Source organism: Anguilla rostrata, chromosome 16, assembly GCF_018555375.3.
Source record: "Anguilla rostrata isolate EN2019 chromosome 16, ASM1855537v3, whole genome shotgun sequence".
In the NCBI taxonomy this organism is placed as follows: domain Eukaryota; kingdom Metazoa; phylum Chordata; class Actinopteri; order Anguilliformes; family Anguillidae; genus Anguilla; species Anguilla rostrata.
The window spans coordinates 28,309,396-28,336,249 of NC_057948.1; the positions used below are offsets into that span (position 1 = coordinate 28,309,396).

General features: G+C 39.0%; 1 protein-coding gene across 1 annotated transcript in view; it reads left to right on the forward strand.

Annotated features, from left to right (window-relative positions):
- The first annotated feature begins 550 nt into the window (after positions 1–550).
- The window catches only part of LOC135241604 (synaptic vesicle membrane protein VAT-1 homolog-like), a 31,985-nt gene continuing 5,681 nt past the window's right edge, over positions 551–26,854 (forward strand). Inside the window, exons 1-7 of the mRNA XM_064312127.1 lie at positions 551–1,004; positions 2,796–2,925; positions 4,859–5,074; positions 7,459–7,601; positions 10,529–10,632; positions 12,968–13,023; positions 13,268–13,462. Of these exons, the coding sequence (XP_064168197.1) occupies positions 790–1,004; positions 2,796–2,925; positions 4,859–5,074; positions 7,459–7,601; positions 10,529–10,632; positions 12,968–13,023; positions 13,268–13,462 (1,059 nt within the window). The 5' untranslated portion in view covers positions 551–789. The remainder of the gene's footprint in view (positions 1,005–2,795; positions 2,926–4,858; positions 5,075–7,458; positions 7,602–10,528; positions 10,633–12,967; positions 13,024–13,267; positions 13,463–26,854) is intronic.

Sequence of the window (26,854 nt, forward strand, 5' to 3'; positions counted from 1 at the left end):
TCAAATTTATTGAGTTTTAACTCTATGTAACATTGGCTCCTGCTGCCAGTTGGGGCCTAGCCACAGAACTGAATAAAATCAGTTATGTGGGCCTAGAAATTCCGTTTACCTCTTGACTTTTTAGCTATAACTAGCCCGTCACTCGCAACAGTGCAGCATATTATGGATCAAGGGCCGCCCAATATGGTGACGCCCTTGACTTTTTGTTTTAGCTTATGAGAGTTGTCATGGAAACATTCTGGCCAGATTGCAACACTTGCTATGCCCACCACGCGGTTACATGTAGCAAACGCATAGAAAAGAATATTAGCTGCAGAAGCAGCAGGCACAGTATTGTCTCCGCAGCAGAGTTCTCCATTTTTAATATACTAAAGTAACCAAAAGCACTATGTTCTTGAAAATTGTAACGAAATATCACGTTCTTTAATTCATTGTGTAAATGTATTGTAATGATTTTATGCGATCCGATGTTTTTATTTTATTGATTTTTTTTACAGCTTCTAAATAATAATCTAGACTACCATCCATCAGCTGAAGTTTTCGTCTGTTCTGTGCAGCCGAGGTAAACCAGCATCTCAATATTTTCAGTAGGCTATCCAATCACTCTAGTGCACATTTATACTCAGAGTTACGGTAAATAGAGACCACAGAAAAGGCTAAAAATCTGTTCAACCATTGCCTGCTGCTTGCTGCGTACTGAGGGGGACAACCACTAGCGTATTGGAAGCGACACCTGATACTAGGAGAAAGAAGGCATCGCTTTTAGAGCATCTCAGGAAACCTAGAGACATGGCAAAAGAGGGAGTGGAGAACACAGAGGAGACGCAGCAAATGATAGAGAAGAATGCTGGAAAAGAGCAGGAAAACCTATTGTCTGCATCAGGCACTAAAGAAATGCGAGCCGTGGTATTGACTGGCTTCGGGGGTCTCAACAAACTCCGGGTCACCAAGAGACCGATGCCAGAACCGCAAGAAGGAGAAGTGAAAATCCGTGTCAAAGCTTGGTAAATGTTCATTGACTGTAATTGTAATTGTAATTGGGACACGTTTGACACTTTATTGCAGACAGCTTACAATGGTCTTCTTCCCTTAAATCTAATTTTCTAACTTTTTATACGTTGTGCACGCTGCCACTTCTGGACCGTTCTCGATTGGCCCAACGTTATTGCAGTAATTTTCTGGGCAATGTAGCTCGCTGTAGCGGTATTGCATAGAAGGCTATAATGTACATTCAGCAAGGTATTAAGTTGTAGCTTGCAAATAGGAGTTTGTGTCATGAAATGTCTAACATAGTTTGTAAACAGAACGCATGTTTATACCTATAATGTTTCATTAATCATTATCGTAGGCCTACGTTGTTTCATTCAACTGTTTTATTATAGCCCATAGGAAAAAGGACTGGGGCTAGGCGGTGCCAGAAGTAGCCTAGTGCATAGCATAATTCGGTATTACAGAAAATTCAAATCAACCGAGTCAAATGTGGCTTTTACATGTAACACTGTATGTGTGTGTACACCACGAAAAGTCATATGCACTGTTTCATTTACATGACATATCGATCTCTTTCACCCACACAGCCACAGGTGCCCGAATGATTTGCGCAAAATCTGCAGCTAGGTGCATACAACACTGAAATGTGGCGACAATAGACGATCTGCGACATTGAGTGTACTGTAGCTCCTTCCTATTTGTGTGATGAGTTTACATTTTCTTCTCCAAGATGATTCATAACACAAGCTTTTGCCCTGTTGCAGCTGTTTTTTTTTTCTTTTCTTCATATTTTAAATTTGCATGCGGGTCTCAGTAATAAAACGAGAACTTCGTCTTTTAAACCTCCGTATCTTTGAGAAGTTTTATTTGTATGCTAGCATTAGTACTATCAAGAGAGCTGTCAGTTTAATGTATTTAAATATTAGACCTTTTGTGTCGATCAGTAGTTTTATTAATCATCATAATGGAAAAACGCGATTACATTGTATAGTAGCGTAGAGATTTAGGGACAGTAGCAAATGGTAAGCATGATTTGATTTTGTTATCTTCTGCAGTGTTATGGGTACAGTGAGATTATGTCCTCTCCTCAGTCAGGGACCTGAATTCTTGAGAGATTGGTGTGGAGCGAAACACACTGTTGGCTATTTATTCATATCCTCCCTGTACCAGATTTAATTGACTGTGACCAGAATGGTACTCTCCATCCCCTCAGCTCTCCGTGTTAGGGGGAGCTTGGGAACACACTATAGTCCAGTATCCAATTTATGCTTCATCTCTCCCACCCACTACTTCACTGGGAACAGATACAAAATAATACAGCCTGACAGCAGAAAAACTAGAATGCATTGCTTTTGTGCTTTAGGCTATAAAAGTGTGATTTCATCTTTAATCAACCTCTTGAAAAATTCAGGGGTTTGCTATATATTTTATTCATAAAATAGAGCATTAACATATGCATTCTTTTTTGAATATTTGTGACATGAACCAGAGTGTCCTTGGAAGATACAGCATAGTTGTGCTTATTTACTTGGAAGACAGTGATGACCCTCAGCAAGTTGATCTGCTCTATGCTTTGTTATGAATACTAAACTATATAATTAGGCACACCACCAACACCATTCATTTTGCACGTCTCCATGTAACTTTGAATTAATTGTTTTTATAATGAATATGTGTAGTTTTCAATGATACTTGCTATTTAATTTGATATCATTAGAAATTAATTGCTTGAGCACAAGTAAAAGTGGCACACACAAAGAAATTTGATAGTGATCACAATAATAATGTAAAATTTCATTCTGCAGTGGTTTGAACTTCCTTGACTTGATGGTACGCCAAGGAAATATTGATAACCCACCCAAAACACCACTTGTCCCCGGATTTGAATGTTCTGGAATAGTGGAAGCAATGGGAGACAACACAAAAGGATTTGAGGTCAGTCTGAACATAACCTTCATGTCAGTTTCACACAGTCAAGTCATCAATCTGGGGCCATTTAAGTTATGGTGGGTTCATAAGTAATTTAGAAACATACAGTACTCATGAGAAACTTGAAACCAGTAAATTCAAATAAGAAAAGGTCAAAACCTTACTTGTTTCCAATTATTAGGTGCTTGTTCAATGTTTTTCAGTGAACTCCTCTGATTGGATTAATGATCACAATTATGAAGCAGTAATTAATTGATGGACATACTTAAAATGATTCATTGCCCATTATATCCAAAGTAAACATTGCTATGATTCGCTCAGTTTTATTACTTCAGGCTCTCAACAGACAATATTTTCTTCTTGGTTTAAAAAATGGTGTACATCTGCCTAATGGTGCAAGCAGATAAATGGAACAGAATCCTTAGTAATCCATGAAACACTGAACACCCATTTGGGTATTCTTTTGAAATAGTAAACCTAAACCACTATATTATTAAGACAGTTCTACTAAATATATACTCTTAACATGAATTAAACTCAAATTAATTTAAATTGTCAGTATGCCTTTATTGTCCTCTCGGTTTATAACAGGTGCCATACTTGTCTCAGCTATGGATCACATGAAAGTTGTTCAGTACTGACAATGCTATTGCCCTTTAATAAATTGGCAGGTTTCAGACATGTCTACCTTTCCTAAACAACTTTGCCCCACCCTTGTAAGCCTCTTTATTCAGGTTATGGTGCTGAATATTTATGATGGTGATTCAGACTTCAGCATAGGATGAGGCCACAGGCTAAGCCGTGACAATCTATCTATTGTAACCGTTTAAGAAATGTCATTTGCATCAGTCATTCGTAACCTTAACTTGACCTGACAGAGTGTGCATATTAATAGTGTTGTCATGGGTTACCAGACAGTGGAAAGGAAATGAATGCTGATTTTTCTCCCTTATAAACATAGATCAGTCAAGGTTTTCAGGTTAGGGATTGAAAACTATTTTTGAGAAAGTTCCAATTAATAATAATAATAATAATAATAATAATAATAATAATAATAATAATAATAATAATAATAATAACAACAACAATAATAATAATAATAATAATAATAATAATAATAATAATAATTTTATTTATAAAGCACCATAAAGAAAGATGTTAGGTTATACAGAAAAACATTATGGTAAAAAACAAAACAATAATAAAAATATTTTTTGTTTAAAAAAGAGGGGAGTAAATGTATGCATGTGTATGTGTGTGGTTAAATGTCTTACATGTGCACTTGTTTAAATATGCCTTTCAAGCTGTCAGTACACTGTTCTCTAAGTCAGCATCTCATCAAAGAGGACATGTAACATCTTTTAGTAACAAATATCACCCTGAAAGAGAATTTGACTTTGGTTTTGTAAAAAACAAATACCATACTCACAATGGAAAAGGAGTGAAGACACAATGTAATATGACTACAAAGAGATAACAACTGTAAGTAGTAGTGGTGTGTGAACAGGCCACAGAACACAGTAAAACAATCTGAGTAAATATATTATTTGTATAATTTCGCTACCTAAATTCCAGCTAAATTATAATTTATGAAGTAGCCCTGCAGAATTCCACGCTTTCAGGTAAATGTTATGCACGGCAGTATGGAAACAATGGATTCTAATATATACCAAAACAGTCTCTTGAAGAAGGTGGAAACAGCTTTTTTTAACGACAGTATTTTATGGTAAATTTTAAGCAAATAATTGAAGAAAGAAAGAATAAACAAATAACAAATAAGTTTATTCATTTTCTGCTATGGAAGCTGATTTCACAGATAACTTGTGTCCTCTAACTTGTTTTCACACCACAGCTACCAGACCAGGTGAAAGGCACCTGAAAGTAGCCTTTTTTTGTTAACTCTTCCAATCAAGACCATTAATATTTCAACCCATTTCAGATAGGGGACCGGGTGATGGCCTTTCTGAATTACAACGCCTGGGCAGAGGTGGTGTGCACACCCCTGGAGTTTGTCTATAAGATCCCAGATGACATGACTTTTCCTGAGGCCGCTGCTTTCCCCCTGAACTTTGTGGCCGCCTACATGATGCTGTTTGAGATCGCCCATCTCCGGGAGGGAATGTCCGTGTTGGTTCACTCAGTGGGAGGAGCTGTGGTAAGGCAGCCCTTTGGAAAATGGTGGAAAATGATAATGCTGGAGGTTATCATCAAATCAGAGCAGAGTTGTGTTAGACAAATTCTGAGTTTAAAAAAAAAAGAAACTTGAAATGAATGGTGCTGATGTTATATAGATAAGATAGAGACAGCTGGTATCACTTTGTGAGAAACCATTGCAACTCATAGTCAGAGAGGCAGCCAGAAAATAGTATGAGCTGCAGCAGATAGCGATTTGCATAATGGTGTTACCATGATTAAATGTCAGATCAGGAAACAATGTGCTGTATAAAATGCATAGTTTAAAAGATGCTTTGTCCTGCAATGGATATCGTGCGCAATATGTCAGGGGCATGTCGTGCCTAATAAAAACCTAGCCACCAACAGTTCAATACAAATATACATTGACATTGAATTTTTGTTGTTTTGGCTCTGTACTCTAGCGCAATGAATTTGAAATAAAACAATGAATACGAGGTTAAGATTCGGACAGCTTTGATTTGAGGGTATTTACATTGATATTGGGTGATCCATGTAAGAATTACAGCCCTTTTTATACACAGTCCCCCATTTTATGGAAGCAAAAGTAAAGGGGCAATTGGCAGCTCAGTTCTTGGCCAGCTGTGTGTGTTTGTATCAGTAGCTCATGCTCAAGAAGGCTAACAATAGGCCAAGAGTTGCTTTGAAGTGTGCTATAGCAGAACAGGCCTGTTAATACGGCTGATCTTACTAACTGACTTTTACAGAGAAGTCATTGGATCTCACATGTCACTATGATGACAATATTTAGTATACGTAATATGCAATTCAAAGGATATGGGGGAAAAAAAGACCAGACATAAGATTGTAATCATAGACATAAATGTAAAAATGTGCTGAAAAAGTGCATATTACTGAATGATTTATAGAGTCATTCAGCATTCAGTAATTATTTGTATTTGATGGAATTCTTTTGATTCACATTATATTATAATGACAGGACACTCTTGTCAACAGCGACTTACACCGTAGGAGTGCACCCACCTGAGTTATGTTAGCAGTAGTGGCAGAGCTTGCTGACTGTATTCTGAGATGTTGACATACATTAGTATTTAAATAATTTACATGCATTGCAGCGTTGCGAGAGAATTGCTGATAAATTTGAATTGAAAATGGTGATAAAATAGAGAATTTGAATTTGAATGAGAGGAAATTGAATTTTTTTCAATAGATTTGCAATACCTAATGTATGTCATTGTTCAGTTTAAACAATGTTTACTTTGATGTCAGTGGTATATTGTTACAAGGACTATTTCTAAAACAAGTTTGAAACAGTTACTTTTTAATACACATCATTATGAATCATTCTTTTCATTTTTAGAAACAATGTAGCTAATTTTGAGATAAGTTTGGATGTAGTCTGATAATTAATGTGCATTTTATTCAGCATTTGAAAAAGGCATTTCTCAGAATTCATTACTTAAAAGATTGCTAAAGAAAAACAATTGATTACTGACTGTTTCACAACACCATTTGACATCTGACCTCTAAGTAATATTTTAAATAATATTGGGATTGTTTTAAAGTGATAGGTGGTTTTGTAAGCTGCCAGAGGTAGATTAATCATAAATGGGTAGAGTTTATTTTAATGTCATTGATTTAAATTCCATTTCCTTTTATTCCAATTCAAATTCCAATTCATGGATTGATTTAGAATGAATTCCAAAATTTTGCATTTACTTCAACTCTGATACTTTATTTACAAATTACATTCAGAAACAAAAACAATTTAATATGAACAAAAAAGATTCATGTGAAAACAAAAAGATGTTAGGATTATTGGATTTTTACAAAGAACCATGATGAGCTGTGCAATCTATTTTAATTAGCTGGTTCTACAGTAATATTGCCTGGCAATAACATTTCTGAATAGGTCTGGTCTGTTCTATTCAGTTCCCCAGTAATTGTGCAGCTTTTCTTCTGAATAATGAGATGGTGTTGTGATGTGCTGTCCTTAATTATTTAAGAGAACTAGCAGCTTAAATACACTTTGGGGACGTTCCTCACAAACTGCTAAAGTGTGTAATTTGTTAGCCTGCTGTGACGGTTGTGATTTTGTGGGATATACAGCAATTGTAATGTCTGGCATGCACTATACATATATGTAAATTTTATGCATGTGTTGGCACTTTAAAATGTTGTACAAAGTTAGGTGCGAAAGAAGGGATCATGCCTTGCTGTGCTCATTTTCTGTTGTGTGTCAGGTGCTCATCATTGGTCTGACAGTGTTCTACAGTGACCAAGCATGTATGAAACTGTTTAGAATGTTAGCAGGTGGGCATGAGATGCTGTGCAGTCTTCGGAATGCACAGACTGGCAATGACTGGTGTGTTTTTTTTTTTTTAGGGACAAGCTGTTGTTCAGCTGTGCTCCACCGTACCCAACGTCACAGTCTTTGGAACAGCTTCTCCCTCCAAACACGAAGCCATTAAAGACTCTGTGACTCACCTCTTTGACAGAAGTGCTGATTACGTGCAAGAAGTTAAGAAGTAAGTACTGATGCTATTTTACTGTGAGTTAAATTTAGGCATGGCAGCACTGAGGGAGTTACACAATGATATGAAGAAACCCATTCAATGACAATGTGAAATAATTTCAATGTATTATCAATGTTGATGGATCAATATTCATGCAGTTGTTATAGATACAACAGCACTATGTATCATATAGGGCAATAGCCAGTTTTAATATATTTCTAATTAAAAATGATTCAATTGCTATTACAGTAAGCATACACATTGGACTAAGTGCTGTAAATATTTATTTCATTCATTGCCTAGCTTTCTACAGTCCTTATTGTTGTTATAAAATCACTTTTCATGTCCAATGATTCCACAAATCATACTGTGGCAGAAGTAGGAAGGAAGTAGCGGTGAATGACGAGACATACACTGTGGTTGCACATGAAGAGTCCAGCGTTGATATGAAGATGGCATTTGGCATTTGTTTCTCTGGCCTTAAAGAGGCACTGGTCTCTATGGCAACATAAAGCTCTGCATTGCAAATAACCAAGGAGTATGGGTGAGGTGCCAGCTGGTTCTTGACGCCGATAAACCTGAAACAGGCAAGGTGTGGAGGTTATGCAAGGACCTGGTTTATTCAGTACACAGATCTACTGTGCTGGAAAATATGGTGTTTTTCATTCTTCTGGGACATTCAGTTCTGCCACTGCTTAGAAGTGTTTAGTCGCAGAAAATTTAGACCATACAAAGACCATATTGACCTCACTCCATAAAGCGATGTAAATTCCTTACTGTTCTTTGAGGAAACCTGTGCACCTGAATCTCAGCTGTAAAGCAGTCTAATGATACAATGCTTTGGCAGTTAAATGACCTCGAGTAGCAGAGTGGTGGTCTGGGAAATGGCAGTGTTCATGAAAATAGTACTGTCAGTGCAATGCGTGATTTTCTTTGTACTTATTACAGCTACTGCTGTGTGCCCTTAATGTACTCTTTGGGTATTCCATTGGTCCAATGGTCTTGTCAGTTAACATGAGGTCAAACTGATTCTTAGAGGCTTGAGGTCTTACTAAAGGGTGAAATGTGTAGGAAGAAAAGCACATGCTGTAGATGCAATAAAAAAGGAATATCCCAAAGAGGGAGATTAATAGGCCTTTCATCTCTGTGGCCTTGCATACCACCTGGGATCAGGAGGAAAGTCAAATTAAATGGCTCTGAAGTCAGCCGTCTTACAATAGGCATCACAAGACTGTTGAGCTGTTCAGCTTACTGGGCGGCCTCAACGCCACACAGACTGCTTATTCATACCAGAGTCAAATTGTACTGTAAGTACTTAGAAGAGCACTGCTTCTTCTCTGTGGAATGCCATACACATCAGAATTCATTGGCTGACTTGCGTAGGGCCTATTCACTTCGCTTATTACCGGTTGGAGATAAGGGCATGAATCAAATTAATAGTACATATCATCCAATCATACTACAGTAGTTGGAGTTATCAGGTATAATTTGAGTCAACTGAAAACAATTTAAAAATAACTAATTATGCCTGTTAATTCGCTGTCTTTCGAATGAGGCGTTCAACTGAGGTCCTGAGTCACAGTGGTCATTAAAGGAGCCATAAAGGAGACTCTTATCGCAAAAATTAGGGGTTTCCCCGCTGTCTTGGCTAAATTCTCAACCTGGCACCTAATCACTACCAGTTTAATTGGCTAAAAATTGTTCTCTTCTTCTCCGCCTCAGCTAATGTGTGGTGAGTCTTCTGGCACAAAATGGCTGCCATGCCATCACCCAGGTGGGTGCTACACATTAGTTGTGTGAGAAGACATTTTCCCCTCATCACTGTAAAGCGCTGTGAGTGTAAGAAAAGCATATATAAATGCAAGGCATTATTATTATGTATATGAGATGGTTTTTTTCCTTTTTTTCCACTTGGCATATCCAAAGTGCACACTTATTTAGATGGTAGTTCAAATCCATGTAATTCTGAGCATGTACAAAATGCTTCAGTATGTTCGCTATAAAGGAATAATTTGCATGGTCCTGTCAGTAATTGTTTCACTTTCACAAAGAAGTAATTGCCTTTAAAATAGATTCTCATTTGCTCAACCCAAGACAGATCACTGAGAATTTGAGATGCAGGATGATTCCTTTTGTTGCTTACCACTCTACAGTTTCACTCAGGATGCACTGGACCTTTTAAACGCAATTTATCCAGCGATATCAAATGTGCGTTTGTTCTCTGATAATCTTCGCTGATGGTTAGGTTATTTAAGCTGGTAAATGAGCATGGGGTTTGCGTAAAATATGAGGCTTAATTAAAAATATAATGTCAAATAAAAAACATCATTATTTTAAGCCTATTATTAGGAGCCTTTATTGACCTGTAATTCAAGCCAATTTTGGAATCCAGGAAGATGATGTTTGAACTTGAGAGTTCAAGGCATGAGTATTAGTCAGAACGTATGGCTATCCTGGCTGTTTCAATGAAAAACACTGACTCACGCCTTAATTTACTTTTGTGAGCAGATCATTTTATAAAATGATCTAACTGTGCAAGATTGGGCAGTCTTTGTTAACAGACTGAGTCAGAGAGTTCATGTCTTTCATGTTTTCAAGGAGTACGTGCCCACCAAATTGAATCCTAGTTGTTGCTTTGTAGTATAATGTAATATAAATAATGATGTTTCTGATTTGAAATTTTACGTCACAATGACGATGCTCTTGTAATCTCCTGAATTAAAAGAAAATGACAAAGGGGTCATACTTACTCAAATCTCACTCTCATGAAACCAGTTTGAAATAGAATATGCTGATTGCCAAAAATGTCCATTTATGTAATTGGTGTAATTTGGCAAAAGGTGAATTAATGTAACTGAAGATTTGGGGGGAAAGCTTGGAGTCGGAACTGTGTGCAACTGAAAAGTCATGGATGACGGTTCATTCTCTGCTGTTTGCAGGATCTCTCCAGACGGGGTGGATATTGTGCTCGACTGTTTGTGTGGAGAGAACACTGGAAAAGGCCTGGGTCTGCTCAAGCCCCTGGGAACGTACATCCTCTACGGTGCGTATAACAGGAAGCGCTTCACCACCAGACGCATGACTCACACAGCAGGCGCTGTCAGAGGCTGCTACCGTAAACCAGATCCTCGCCAGACACGTTGCCGTTTCAGTTTGAATCATGGCAAACATGTTGAATCGTGGCTAACATTATTATTATGTATATGAGATGGTTTTTCCCCCCTTTTTCCACTTGGCATATCCAAAGTGCACACTTATTTAGATGGTAGTTCAAATTCAAATTCAGAATTCAGTTCAAATCATGGCTAACATTTTTAAAAAATTCAGTTTGAATCATGGCTAACATGTCGCTGCTTCAGTTTGAATCATGGCTAACATGTCGCTGCTTCAGTTTGAATCATGACTAACATGTTGTTGTTTCAGAGCTCTCAAACTCCTTTGCATTAGCATTTTGTCCAATTAACAGTATTCATTGCCATTTATAATGTGTGTATATCCCCTTATTTGTGGAGGAATAAAACGTCATAGTGGTATTATGTAACATCGTATTGTAATAATAGCTACAATTGTTCATGTCAGTGTTGTAACTCATTTTCATGAATGGTGTTTATATATTAATGGGTTTTTATGTTGTTAAGGAGGCTGCATACCGTATCTCCACATACTTTCTCTGAATTTCAGATATTCTTGAAGCAATACAATTACAAGATTGGTTTTCCAGTGCATTCCATTTATTAGATTGATGGTAAAAAAAATCAATGTCTTCTGTGTTCTAGAACTTTATGACCTTGACACAGAACCGCATACAGTAATATCATTTTGCAAATGCGTAATGCAATTTGTTTCTTCGGTTCCTTAAGGTTTTAGTTTCGAAATGCCAAACTATTGTTGTTTTGTGGGTCTAGTCGAATGATAAATTGTGCAAAACAAGTGGTGTCATTGACATTTAGTGAAACAGCTGGATATTGTTGCTGTCTGTCAGATAATTATTTTGTGTGATTTTACTATGTTCACTTTGTTGCCACTTCCATTTAACTTGCATTTTAATATTGAATTGTGCTGACAAGCTCTTCTAATTAACTCTTGGTGGCATGGTTGATCTTACCTGGACTGTTTTATCAAATAATTTCTGAGATTACAGTGCCACAGCGATGCTTTGAAGGTTTGAAAACCAGTCATGCCTCTAAATCACATGGTCAAGAATTTTTACACGCCCTGTTCACATGCAATTTAAATATATGCTGTGTATTTAGAATAACTTGGAGATATCTGACCTTTTTCAGAACAAATATCCGATTAGGTAGTATTTATTCCAGCTGCTGAATTAGATTCCGTGAAATGACCAGATGTTTCATCTTGTTAGTGTTGACCCTGCTGCAGGAAATGTGATTGGTGCAGTAATTGTGATTTGTCTGTAATTTGCTTACAAATTACTGTACAAGGCATACTGTTCACAATTTCTGTCTCACTGTAGTCACCATATTTCTCTTCTCTTAAAATAGCAAATGAAGTGAAGTTGGCTGCGTGAACACTGTGTGAACAGCACTGATATTGGCAGACTTTGTGAAAGATGATAACGACAAGACAAATTTCCTAAAAGGAGAAAAAAAAACATTTAATATCTTGGCAATTGTAATCTATTTTAAGGACGTTTTACTAGTAAGAATCTATAACAGCTACTAGAAATGTGATTTGGACAATTTTGTAATTAAGATTCTGTACTTAAATTGTAGCATTTATTGAATCAGCTTGATTTTGGTTTCATTTAATTTGTCTTAGATTTGGGTTTGTCTGCTTAGTTTTGATGTGTTTTAGGGAAAAGCATTTTGTATTTGTTTTTACCGTTAGTGTTGTCGTAACCAACCATATCTGTTTATATATTGTATGTAAGTTACTGGGAAAAAAAATTACATGACATTTCCTAGTGGGATTCATACAGCTTGACCCTGTTTGGAAAACAACCATGCAGGAGAAGCTAAAAAAAGCAGGCCAAAATAATATTTGTCTTATTTTATTTTGCTTTGCAATGGCTTTCAGCCATGTTAGAAAGGTTACACTGGAAAGAACAATGCCAGCCTTAGATTGCTAGATTGCATTAATGTCTGTTTGTGTTAGGTAGAATTAGAAAGCAGTCAGGGTATTCATATGCCTGAGAGTTATAATTGCAAAACAAACTAATGAATCACATTAATCGTATTCATCTTTTTTTTGTTAGACAGGCTGTGCTAGACAGATAATACATGATCCAGAGCTGCCAACATTTTCCTCTCCACAAAGTTTGATACTATTCGCAGCTCTCCTAACGACTTGCACAGCAAGCCTCCCACACGTGGCGTCCATCTGAATGGACTATATAAACTTGTGCCATGCTCTTCCAGGTTCTTCGAACATGGTGACAGGAGAAACCAAAAGTTTCTTCAGCTTTGCAAAATCTGTGAGTATCGTTGAAGCTGTGATCTTTTTCTCGATTGTTTACTGTTTGTTGTACCTTTTCAATCAGGATATCTTCAAAGAAAAGAATCACACAACACTGCGTAATTCATATGATCAGTGCTTATTTTATCTTTTTTAAGAGATACAGGTCATACAGTCTAGTCTAGATCAGTCTTCGAGAAGTTGTAAAATGCTTAATGGCTAGTGACTTAACTGTAGCTGTCTGTTTTGTGTTTGAATGGCAGTGGTGGCAAGTGGAGAAGGTGAACCCCATTAAGCTCTACGAGGAGAATAAAGTCATTTCTGGATTCTCGCTGCTGAATCTTCTTTTCAAACAAGGACGAGGCAGTCTGGTAAAGACGGTGGTGCAGAAACTCCTCTCTCTCTACGACCAAAAGAAGATCAAACCACGGGTGGACTCCTTGTGGGCTCTAGAGGAGGTAAGGACACTTGGAGTGGGGAGTGGTGGTGGATGAAGGAGTTGTGGACTGAAGGAGCATCAGTAGTACTGTAGTGCTGACTGTTTGGCCACTGCAGTGTATGATGTGCTCTCATACGTAAGCCTATTTTCAGAACCATGGGGAAACGTATGGTTATTAACATTGGCTGCTTTATTTCCCTTCAATTCCACTTCATCAAGGTCATAGGCTGGTTTGATTACTGACTAAAACAAAGGCCTGTGCCTACAGCATGAGTGCGTTCTATTTAAATAATAAAGAAACAGTCATGCAAGTATAACAATTCCAATGATAATAATGTAATAATTTAAATTAGCATATAAGTTAACATAGAAACATACATTCTACTGTACAGTAGGTACAGTATGTATTTTTAATTTAACAAATACGTAAAACAATTTATTTGAATAGTGTAGAGATGGTCTCTCTATCTCTCTCTTTTTGTCTTTTTTTGACTACTGCATGGTCACTTGTCTGCCCCATTTATTCAATGTTCATATGCATGCATTGGTAAAAGCACAACAACAGCACAATGCACCAGTGTTAGAGTTGAAAGGTATGCTGTGTTGGTTAAAGCCACAAACATTATTTAACACAAAACTTCCTCAGAGCCCAATGTTTTTTATGGACACACCTCTATTACAATGCCCAACCCATGTAGAGGCAAACAGATTTACTGCAGACCACAAAATTACCAAACCGGGCAGAGGGGACAAATACCATTACTACCGTCGTCGCCAAAACAGGGCCCATAAATTCAGACGGCCTACATCTGCTTAGAGAGCAGCCATTGATCTCACATTTGGACCTGTGCTATACCAGTCTGTGGAAACCAGTTCAGTTATTTTCCCACTGCAGAGAAGCAGGTTTATGGTGCTGTCACCTTTCATAAATCTTCTGTGTTTTCGTGTTTTTCCGTTATTTCTAGAACGGATCATAGTGGGGCTGTAACAGGGCCGAAGTACTAAGTTACGCCCCAATAAATAAAAATGGAGGCTTTCTGCTCCGTGTCCGTTTGCTGTCGTGTGATTGACAGTGTTGCCTTCTCCGACCCGGACGCTGCTCAGTCTGTTTTTCAGCCTGCTGCAGCACAGCATTGCAATCGCAGCGCTCCGTCGTGGATGAGCAGAGTAGGCGTGAGACTCGCAAGACGGCGACGGTTGCGCTGCTCTTCAGAGTGTGAAGAAAATCAGTTCGGTGATTGAAGTACGCTTTGTGCACAGCCCCCTTTGTTTTGCCTTCAGCGTCTTGTTGATTAGAAGGAAGGTACACCGCAAAATTATAATAAAATTTACTCTGACAGAGCACAATTTACACAAATAAGAAAATAGAGCAATATTCCTTTTTGGACTGGTGTATACCCTGCTAGAATTTAATTAGCACAGAATATTTTTCTTTCCATTTAGATTTTTGCCTTGTATCATGGCTTGAATTCAAGCACAGACCTGAATGGTATGCGGTAGTATATTGGCAATACTCATATCTTACTTTGCGTGTTTCTTCTCTTTACTTGTAGCCTGTATAGTGCTACATTCTGCAGCAAAATCTGGCATTCATACAGTATGTAGCTGTGTTCCCTTCATTGCACTGCTGTTCTCATTTCTCACTTTCTGGCCCCCATGAAATGAAAGGGTTTGACTTGTGTGTGATCGATTTTACTTCTTTTTATCTGTAGGGTTTTTATTATTTTAGGTCTTTGCGTTTACCGGAATGGATTGTACAGCATGGATTTCTGTGGTCTTTCAATCAGCCTTTCAACATATCCTCCATCAATGAAGTCATGTTGAACTGAGTGAATTACAATTGTGCACATTTTTAGTCTGACACTGATGTTTTTTTTTTGTTTTTTTTTTGCCAGACTCCTTTTTGATCTTATGGCTTGATCAGGCCAGGGCCAGGGCATGCAACCCCGCCAAAACTTGCACCTGTAACTACAGGTCCAATCTCCACTGCAGGGGGGCACCTTTAATGGCCAAGCCATTCAGTCCCATCAGTTTGGCGCTTTGAAATTCAGTGAAAGAATCCGTTGGGCCATATTATTTTGTTTGATATGTCTGAGAGAGTTTCAAACTGGCGCCAGGCAACAGGAGACCATGGAGCAGGCACAGATTCTTGGTTACCAGGCTCTTAAGAATTTGTTTTCCTTTCAGAATAGCCAACGCAGTGGCCCGTGGTTCACATTCTCACACTGTTATCACATGACTTATATTAGAGTAAGGAACAGTGGATTTGAGTGGTGAAAAATATTTAGGTACTTTTGCTCACTGCGAGTTTGTTCTTTCTGTAATTGCTATGCCAGCCGAGTTGATTTTGGGGGAAAAGTGAGAGGGATGACCAACTCCCCACTCATGTACAGGGTAGCCATGGTTTCAGCAGTTTGTTTGTTTTAGAGACACATTGCAGAAAGCAAACTCATACAGGGGTGGGTGGTAACTAAAAATTGATTGTAACAGCCATGAATTTAAATTGAACTGAGCGATTGACCAAGACTCCTGTTGAATTTAAAAGCTTATTGAAAAAGAATTTGAGAGCACAGCTCCTATTTTTTCAAATGTATTATGTTGAAAGACAAGAATTCTTTCCAAGGCTAGTTTCCAATGGGAGCCATATATATATGATAATTCATTTAAATGATACTTTATATATCTTATTTGAAATCATTTGTTCAGATTAAGAATGTTTAAAGAAATACAAAGGAGCAGTATATATTCATAGAAGGTTAAAATCTCATCAGTGTGAATGTAGGGAAACAAATCAATCCATCTATTTGGCTCTTGTGTGCTTTCACTAGACAAAATATCTAAGGCTGTTAAAACATTGTCACTATTGGAATCATCAATTTGTCAACATTATTGAACAAACTGTAATTGTATGGTGTTAATGTTAGTGAATGAGATGTACCTAATGCTAATGCCATGGTGATATTATTAGTTAATATCTTAATGCCTTTTTTTATTGGTTTATTGGTTTTAATGCAAATCAGGAATAGGACTGTTGTGCTGCCATCTCCAGTAGGAAATGCTACAATGGCTGGGAAGACTACCTTTACATATGTTTTAGCATTTTCTTCCTGGTTATTTTTATCTCATCTTGTGAGATGGGTTCATCACGTGGTTGCCTAGGAGCACGTTTGAAACTGTCAGATATATACATGATAGAGCCTTCCTAACCGATCTTTCTTCCTCGGTGGATAATACAATCCAGCCTTACAACCAGTGCTTACTTTTTTACATAGCTTTTTGTTAAACTGAAATGAGAAAAGCAAAAAATGTGTATTTGTTCCACGGATAGCTCATCTAATGGATAATTTTTAAAAATTTAATGAAAACCTTTTCAATTAAAGCTAGAGATGGAGCGCACAAATTTGTGGTTCACTAAACTGTGGTTCACTAGACATTCATTCAATTCATAACCATGCTCAAGGCACACAGTGATACACTCAAGAGGGTTTTGTACTTAATCCTTTGTGTCTAAGTGATCAGAGAACCATCTGTGTGAAAAACTGCTCTTTTTGAAAGGGCTTAATATTGCTTTGTATTTTACTCTAAGGAAAGCTCTGCTAGCAGCAGTCTTGCCAGCAAGAAGGAGGAGGCTTGGGTTCAAGGCTTACGGAACTTAGTTCCCTAGTATGGGATCCATGTAATAAAAGATTAAATTTGATCCATGTTCTCCTTTAAATACAGATTTTGACAGAGAATACGGTCAACTGGTTCTGAATGTGAGATGTGGAATGGAGTGTAGTTGTGGGTAGTTGCAGTATAATAAATGCCATGGGCATGATTTTGTGAGCTAACGTGTGGAGCTAGCATATATCTGTCATCTTGTATTTAATGGCCCTGCTGTCCTTAAGCAACTGCATATTTGTGTGCTGGCTGACTTTCCATTAGTAAACACCCTACTTCAGTTCCATTACCTAATATCTAATAACATTGTACTCCCAACAGACCTCCCAGGTTGCAGGTGAATAGGCAGGCCGTGTTCTCTGAAATTGCACTTTGTTATTACCTAAGTGAGTTATCTGTCTGTGGGATGTGTAGTCTTCAGCACATCTCCACCAGAAGGCAGTCACTAATGAGGGGATGGACATAGCAGGTGGGTGGTACACAGGGAGGGAGGGCTGGAACCCCAGAACCCTGAACCTCACCATGGTAAACCAAGCCGCAGCTCACAAAATGGACAACAATTGGACAGTTGTACATTACAGATATATAAAATAAAAATGGTTAATTATTCCCTGTTTCATGAATGAAATTGTTTATTTTAAACGTTATAGAATACGTATCTGGTTTTATATAACGGTTTCATAACCAATTCCATTTTATTCCTGACAAGATGAGGTTCCTGTTTTCAGCCTGTTTTTTATTGCTGCTGAGTTTAGAATGTCAAAGCGGCATATCAAACAGGCTGCACCTTACGAACACAAACACAAGAGATAAAAGCCGGCCTCTTGAAGCTTAGTCTTGCATTTGATTCAGTATCTCAGATAGGTGCCACTTACACATGATGCTGTGTGTTGTTGTTGTTTTTTTTCCAGGATTCTGCTTTGATGAGCGACTTTGAAGCTGTAGGCCCAAATTACACTTACCAGTGCAAGTCCAGAGCATGACAGAGGCAATTCAGTTTCAGTCTGATAACTAAAAATACTCGGAGCAGTGCCGGATATCATCTTAAGAGTAATGAACAGCAAAATATCGCTGCGCGCCTTGTTGATATTTACAGTAGGCCTTGCTCATAAATTCTCAAGGAGACTTATTGATGAGACCAGATGAAAATATATTGGATCACATCTGGTTTTCTGCTGAGCTGCAGAGGAACCCTGATCCCTGGACTTGTTGTGCAGGGAAGGACAGATCATCCTGGGTCGTCTGCCCGGAAAGCAAATTACTGTGAAGTGCGGTCTGCACAGTCAGATGCTCACTGCCTGCTGGGGCTTCCACAGGGCTTTCAAAGCTGATCATTTAACATGTCTCTCTCGGCTCATGAGCTATTGCCTCTCATGAGCACATTTGACAAGCAGTGGGTGCTCTGTGACACAACAAAACAAGTCATGTTGTCCCTTAGGAGGGAAACAATGTTTAAATTATGCATGGATGTCTTGTCACTTCAATAATTTTCCAGAGCCAGCACGTATTTGATGGAAGAAGTGTCAGCGATACAGCAAGTGCTGGCATTATCCGATCTCTGTCCATTATTTCACTAGGGTTTTTTTTTTTTGTGGACAGACTATTAATAGCAGAGCCACGTCATTAATTTTGTGGCAGAACAGGGAATATGGTGCTGCACCTCTCTCCAGCACACGGCTGCTTGAAGCTTCAACATCCCTCCTGTAGAGCCAAGCTTTGCAGCGTTGCTATGGGGACATAACCTGCATTGCTATGGGACCTGGTGTGATAAATGTGTCAGAGCAGGTTGACCCTCTGGCCCTGTGGTGAGATGGTGGCATGTCCAATTTCTCTTATTGATTGAGTACTGATGATATTTAGAGGACTTTTGGCTCTTGGCTTGATGCTCTTATCACCCTATTTTTCTTTTTGAAAACACAGTTTTAGGACAGATTCAGCCAGACATAATGGACATATGGCTGATGAAATGTTTATTTTTGTACAGTGCTACAGAACAGAAATAGCCTGTTAAAAGCACTGTTCCTTTTCATTTGCAGTTTAAGCATTGTAAGAGGACTTCCATTTGAGATATTACTGTGGACTCTAATACACATGTTCTAACAGAATGGGTTTTCAAAGTAAATTCCAAACAAAAAGCATTAGTTTTCCTCATCAAATAAATTATGTGGTTAAAATGCACTCATTGAAGGGTATTTATATACACTTTGGCTTCACCATGTAGAAATTAGAGCACTTTTTTTACATAGTGCACCATAATGTTTGGGACATATTAATGTTATATTAATGAAATTTATCCTGTTTAGGACTTTGTGGCATGTTCTTTCCATGCAATGACTGCTTGAAGTCTGTGACCCACAGACATTACCAGCTGCTGAGTATCTTCTCTGCTAGTGCCCTGCAAGGCCTGTATTGCTGCCATCTTCCGCTCCTGCTTGTTTCGGTGTCAATTTTTTTGGCTTTGAAAAACTTTGTCCCTTTAGCGGTGTGCTTAGTGCCATTTGCTTAAACCTGAGTAGAAAAGATGCTTCTGTACACTGCAGAATTCACTCTGCTGCTGCTATCAGCAGCTACATCATCACAGAAGACAAGGGAGCCAGTACCTGTGGCAGCCATACATGCCCAAACAATAACACCCCCACCACCATGTTTCACAGATGAGGGGGGTGCTTTGGGTCTTGGGCAGTTTCTGTTGGCCTCCACACTTTGCTCTTGCCATCACTCAAATACAAGTGAATCTTGGTCTCATCTGTCCACAAGACTTGTTTTCCCCAAAACCCTGCAGGCTCTTTCAGGTACATAATATATTAAAAAAAACAAACCTTGATTCGAAATACCACTTGAAATGATTGGGGCTCAAATATTCTTCCAGATTTTTGAGCATTACCAAATTGCTTGAAAACTACTGTAAATTATACAATAAATTGTATAATGTAATCATTACTCAAACCAGAATGATTCTGTTTTTGACATGAAATTGCTTTATCAGTACAGCTTTGCAAAGAACAATCCTGTAAGCTGACCTGGGCCCTCATAGATGGACAGTTACCTCAGGAGTTTCACTGATCTAATCTTGTAGGGGCTGTCTGTAGTATTGCTTTGTCACAAGAAGCCGTTTTGGATGCCTCCCTAGGTATATTGATAGCTTTGTTGGAGCTCTTCCATCATTTAAAGTCAATTTTATAGCATTTCTCTAAAACAGAGAAACCAGCAAGACTGCAGCTGAGTAAGTGTGTCTGTGTGGTAGGGGTGAGCCTAGATTGCTCAAAGCACTGGAGGAACTGCTGATGTTATTTAATGGATTTTCAAATCAGGACCAAATGCTGTTTCCCATAATTGGTTGTTTCCTCCAATACAGAATGCTGCATTAAATGGTTCAGAACACAAGGCTGCATTTGATTTGTTACTGGAAATGAAGCACACATTACATTTCACAAAGGGTTCTTTGGTAATGGCTCTAGAGGATGGCATAGAAAACCTAGAATAATCTGATTTAAAACTCCTTTCTCTTGATCATAAATCTCCTACTGAAGCCATATCCATTCTCTCGACAATTAGCAACCTCAGTCTGCCATTTTATGTTTATTATTATCAGTTGAATATTATAATTTGAGTGAAATGTCCATGAGCTTGCCCAAGGGTTCCACAATTGCTTGAATTATCTTGCACTTAGGGTACTGCCAAATTCAGCTCAACAGGTGCACTTAACCTGATCATCATTATAGGCACCAAGGGAGTTTTTTGGATTAATGAAAATTGAGTTTAATCAAGTTTAAGTTTAATCAAAGAGCCCTGTCAGGGCTATACATGAACAAGGTTTAGTTTTACACAGTAGTATATGACCCTTTCTATGCATTTGATGTTAAAATATAGTACATATTGCTCTTTTTTCTAGTGAAGTTAAGTTACAGTAACATTTTGTCAGATGATCTTATTCAGAATGCCTTACACCACTTAGATTATTTACATACAATCCTTTTATACAGCTGGGTATTTACTGAAGCTATTCAGGTTACATACTTTGCTCAGTGGTCAAACTGCAGTGCCCCTCCTGTGAGTCAAACTCACCAGGGTTACAAGTCCATTTCCAAAACTTGGAAAACTACACTGAGTCTGAGGAATTAATGGAATAAATTTACCATTGTTTATTATCGATGAATTTGCGTGTCTTCCCCAAACCTCCCCAGACTTCGATGACAGTTCCTTCCTCAGGGAGACCATCCCCCACCCCCAGATCCAGACAGATCCCAGGCTCGTCCGCAATTATGCTTCCAGCTGCGCATGTTGTCCCGTTATGACTAATTCTAAATCTGGCAACCCTGCCTTCCATTATTTAGCATAATGGTTAAGGCAAGGGAATGGGCATTTACGTGAAATCACAATAGTTTGATGATGTACATCTGTTTAGAATGCTATTCTTGGAGCCCCTGGGAATGACTGAAGACCCGAGAATAAGTGGTTTATTTCAATGTAAATTCTATTCTGAACCATTTTTAATGAGGCCACTCAGATGACACCTTTTTTGTGAAATTTGTTTTAGTGATAATTGTCGTGATTACTGGATAGCCATGAGTTAGATTAGCATTATTAATGACATGCTGCCCTCAAGGTTGTTTGTTATTTCTGGATTATATGCATTGAAAAATCTGTTTGACAGCCCTCTTCACATGTGAGATCATGTCAGGATAATGCAGTGTGTGTACGTAAGGTTCTTTTTTTCCACAGACCAGCTGGCCTCAGGATGTTATTAGGCAGATGTGACAGATACCCATAAATGAGAGCACTTCATTTCCTCTGTTGGTTTAAAAAAAGATGAATATGATCGTGTTAACGCCGCATGCTCGCCTCGACATTCGGAAGCAGTTTGGATAGTAATAGAACTTCTCAGAAGGGTAAGGACAGATGAGACGTATGAAACCGCTGTATTTGGGCCTCTTCATTCTCCTTGCCTCTGATAAAGCACCACTCATTACAAGGCCCCAGGCATCCGAGTAACAGCTTGCTGTGAGTTCAAAAGCTAGTCATTTGTAGTGGCACCAAAAAACCTCAGCGGTAATTGGAAACAGTAATTGCCTCTGAGAAAAACAGCGTGTTAGAATAAGACCGGACAAAAAGAGGCACACAATTTTAATGAGTACAATATTGCCGAGGCTGTTTTTGTATAACGTTTTTTCCGTGCATTCGGCGGTGCATGTGGAATAGTGCTGTGCCTAATGAAGGAAGGGGGAAGGGGGAGGGGGGAGGGGGGAGACTGAGCTGGAGAACATTGAGAGACGGACAAGGGAGCCGAGAGGCTGTGAGTTCAGCTGGGATATTTAATGGGGCTGCGCTGGGGTCATGAGGTATTTCAAAGTCCAGCCTCTCCCTAATCCCCACAGAACATTCAATGTAATCCCTTTTCCCTCCTGTAGCAGAGCCAATTAGTTACCATTTTTCTCAAGGTCTCTGGCATGCATATAATTCTGCTGCAAAAGCAATGAATAGACGTGGTGAATAAATCCTATTGGAGACCCCGTGTTACATCCTCCATGGAGAACAAGCAAGTCTGATCACTCTGTGCATGTCTGTTTGCCTGTCTGAACCAGGTAGCTGAACTTGTTCAGGGCAGATTGCAATCAGCTTTAGTGAAGTGACATTTTGTATGGTATGGAAAAAATTACGGTCCGGGACTATTGCAATATCTTTTATGGGTGGCAGAGATATTCACTCTCTAGTACAGCGGTAGGGGTAGGTTTTTATTTTAGCCCAGCACTATGACACCTGATTCAATGAATTAATCATCACACTTCTATCAAAACCTTGATAAGTAGAATCAGGTGTCACAGTGCTGAGCTAAAACAAAATCCTGCTCCCATACCAGCCCTTTTCAGATAAGATTGGACACCTCGGCTATCATGACACTAGTTTCTTGTGTATTTTTACAAATTATATTTCCTCACAGAAAAGCAGTTATTTTGAAATACGTTTTAGTATTATTTTTTTAATTATTATTATTATTTTTTTTAACGAAATACATTCAGGCAACTGTGCAATTAATTTTATGACATGGTGACCACCGCCCTTAGCTCGGACCTTCAGTGAAAATGGTCACAGTGCACTTATTTAAATATATTGTGCTGTATTTTTAATTTATTATTTGTTGTGGGAAAGGGTGTAGTTACCAAAAAATTAACACAGTCATTCCTTATTCGTGAAAAAGGAGAGTGGACAGTATTTTGTGTATTATGTACTTTTTCATTTTATTCAGAGGGGAAGAGCCGAGAGGGATACAGCTTGATATGAGATCACAGTACAGAGGGTGCCATGGTGGAAAACCGAACACTGGCTGCATGGGCATTTGTATGTGGGTTGAGGGTTGGCCGCCCGATGGATTGTGCCATATGGCCTCCCCTAGACTGTAATTTCTAATGACGAACATGCCAACATTTTTCCACTTGCCAAAATGCTACTGTAGATTTGGGGCTGCTGAGTGGCTCATCCTGTTAAGACGGGATGTAGTGTCTGGTGGGCCCTGCACTTTGGTTTTGAATCTAGACCCTGCCAGTGCCGACTGTGGCCTGCACCTCCACAGGGTGACGTGCAGTTGGCACCAGTGTTGCCCAGGGAAGGGGTGGTTTCAGTTGGCAGGGGTGGCAGTGTCTCATCATGCACTAGCGATCCCTGTTGGTGAACTGTATGCCCACAGTCCGACATGTGGACTGCGGTGTGAAAATAAGCGGCAGCTAATATTATGTGCTTTGGAGGAGAACACGTTTGATTGCGCTCTGCTGAATGTACAGCAGAAGTTGCAGAAACGAGTGCTGGTGATGAAGAAGTTTGGGAAAATCAAATTTCGAGAAAAAGTAAAAAAATAGAAGCTATTATACCTATTGCATGATTTATCTATACATTATATGTATAACTTATTTATTAAACCTATCTTAGTAGTTTTTGATTGATGTTCAGTCATTTCTGCAGTTAATTCAGTTTTGATTGATTTTCTCGCAATGAGAAAGGCGGCAAGGAAAAGGTGTAAGACTGAGGTGAAGCCGAACTGCTGAATGGCCGCTTTTGTGCTATAGCACAGAAACCTGGACTCTCCTTTATGCTCTTAGCCACGCCATAAGGCCCGTGATGACGCTTTCTTTACAAAGGCTTGTTCCCCTGTCTGTCTGACCCAGAGAAAGCCGCTGTTGTCGTCTGTGTTGGTTCTGGACGCTGCACAAAAGAAGCGTGGACATTCTTTGCGGTCTGCACCATTAATCTGATTAAGGGGGTATTTTCAGGTCTCGAGAACCAGGTCTTTGTTCAGTTGTGTTTTAATCAGCATTTAGATTTGTTTTGCCCTCTCACAACACTTTTGTATATTTAAAAAAATAGATTATTTTTCATTTAACATGGTGGTGATACTCTTCTAGAGTAGGAAAACAAAGCCACTAATATGCTTGCTTAAGAAGATGCCCTGTATAGTTATTTTGCTTAGAAGAATCTGGGTAGAATTGTTAATGTGCTACATAAATCTCTCACTTGAATTGGCTACTTCTCATGTAGTGGTGTTTTCTCGATGCCTTCAGAATGCGAATAGCCAAGTCTGATATTGGATTTCCAAGAATGACTACTTTTGAATATTCAGATGATGTTGGAGGAGGTCCTACCTTCTGGTCATGTATTTGGGAAAGAAATGCCACATTGATGGCTATTTTCCAGTCAGTGCATGGCGAGCTGTCGCACTGGCCAAATGGTATTTTCGTCATGGATTTTGATGTGCCTGAGCCATTTGGTAATTTTGTGACTCGCCATGTGCCAAAGTGGGAGGGGAGCCACTGCTGCGGGTGTGTCAGTCAATATCTCATAGCACAGTCCAATTTTGCATACAGTCCAATTTTGCATGCAGGTTAGGCTAATTGGGGAGGCTAAATTGCCCATACGTATGAATGTATGAGTGATAGATTGGCAACTAGTCCAGGGTGTATTCCTGCCTCTCACCCCATGCACACTGGGATAGGCTCCAGCACCACCCGTGACCCTGACCAGGAATAAGAGGGTATAGATAATGGATGGATGGATGTCCTCCTAAGGATATATGACAGTTCTCAGACTCGACTTCCTGAACAAGTGGTGGCTGGTGCCTTTTTGTACTTTGCCAAAGTATCCTGTTATATTTGAAAGGCATTTTCATGCCAAGAATGCACCTCAGCAAACCTCCAGATTGAAAGTGCCACTGGCAGGAGTCCACTGAAGCAGTGTAGAACTCTGTACATTAAATGCTGCTGACCCTTGCAAGGCACCTGTCCAATCACACACAGTTTTTATTTTACTCTGCCATTTTATTCTGCCATTCCTGGTCATATTACTCAGTGCTGACCCTGTATTTACTCATTTCTTTTTCTAGAGAAGACCACCTGAGCTTTCTTGCTGTCAGTTCAGAGAAGGCTGGGGTGGGCTTGGCAGGAAAATGCAGTCCATTCTCCAAAATCAGGCCCTGTGAAGAGGCTTATTAAATCAGAGACGGTTGTGAGCCAGCACGGCTCAGCACCAGCCCTCCTGGCCTTGGCAGGAGAAGTTCACGGGGTAGTGGGGCATGTAGTTCATCAGGCGGTCACACTCCCCCAGAGCTGGAGTGTGTGGGCGGGGACTGCCAAAGGAACAACTTAGACACAACAGTCCTGTGGAGTTTAGGATGCCTCTCCAACAAATTAATCATTGTCTACACTAGTGTAAATTTTAACTGAGGGAATTTTGTTTTGTACGCTGTGGACTCATGTAAACTGTGTTAGAATTGACATAGCACTAACCGTTATTTTGTGTGGAGGCGATTGTAAATGGGCCCTCTGGTTTGTGTTCTGTAGCTGACACAAAGGGTGAGGAGGTGTTTGACCGTCTCCTCTGTAGCACAGTCCTGCTGCCCTGTCCACTTTTTGTTCATCTGTTTTGTTTTGCCCCCCACCATGACCCACTTTTGTTTTGTGCTCGACCTCTGCCTTCCTTCACAATGATGGAGACCTGATTACCCAACAAGCTGAATATATAACAAAGAAAGAGGTTTCTTTTTTCACATTACTCATTAAAATATTGGGAAAATGTTATTTATTTATTTATTTGTCAAGGAGCATAAGTGGTTCATTGTTTTGTAATGAAGGAAATTAGGTTAGGTATGCTCCAGCATTTTCTGAATCACGGGTGCCTGAATCCAGTCCTGGAGGACTGCAGTGTCTGCTGGGCCTGAGTGTATAAATGCATTTAAGCCTTTGTGTGGTTAACCAATCCACACATATGTGCATGAGTTATGAATTACACACGTTTTTAATTTCAATCAACAGTGATGTACATGTGTTTCTTTTGTGCTCAAAACTTGGGCTTTTTTCAGAAGAAAAATTGAGTCATCATGCAGTGGAAATGTCTAGCATATGCTGGACTACTGCCAGTGAATTATGCACATGATTGCCACTGCAAGTCCCCATAGATTTTAATGATTTTGTTAAAATGGTGCAACTGTGGCTATTCATGCATTCACCTCCTGTATTTTGATTCATCAAACTCAGCTGTTTTTAATGTGCATCACTTCACCTGACTATTTCTGGAACATTTGAATGCAAAATGGGAATTTACTTGGACTGTATTGGAAAATAATTCACAGAAATTGCTTCTGTATTCAGTCAGAAAGGCATTTCAGAGGCCCTGCTTTGATTTCCTTTGGTGAAGCTGCAGACATTAATTGAATTTTCTCAGCCATAATATCATTTTAGACAATATTATTTCAGCAAGCAATTCTGTT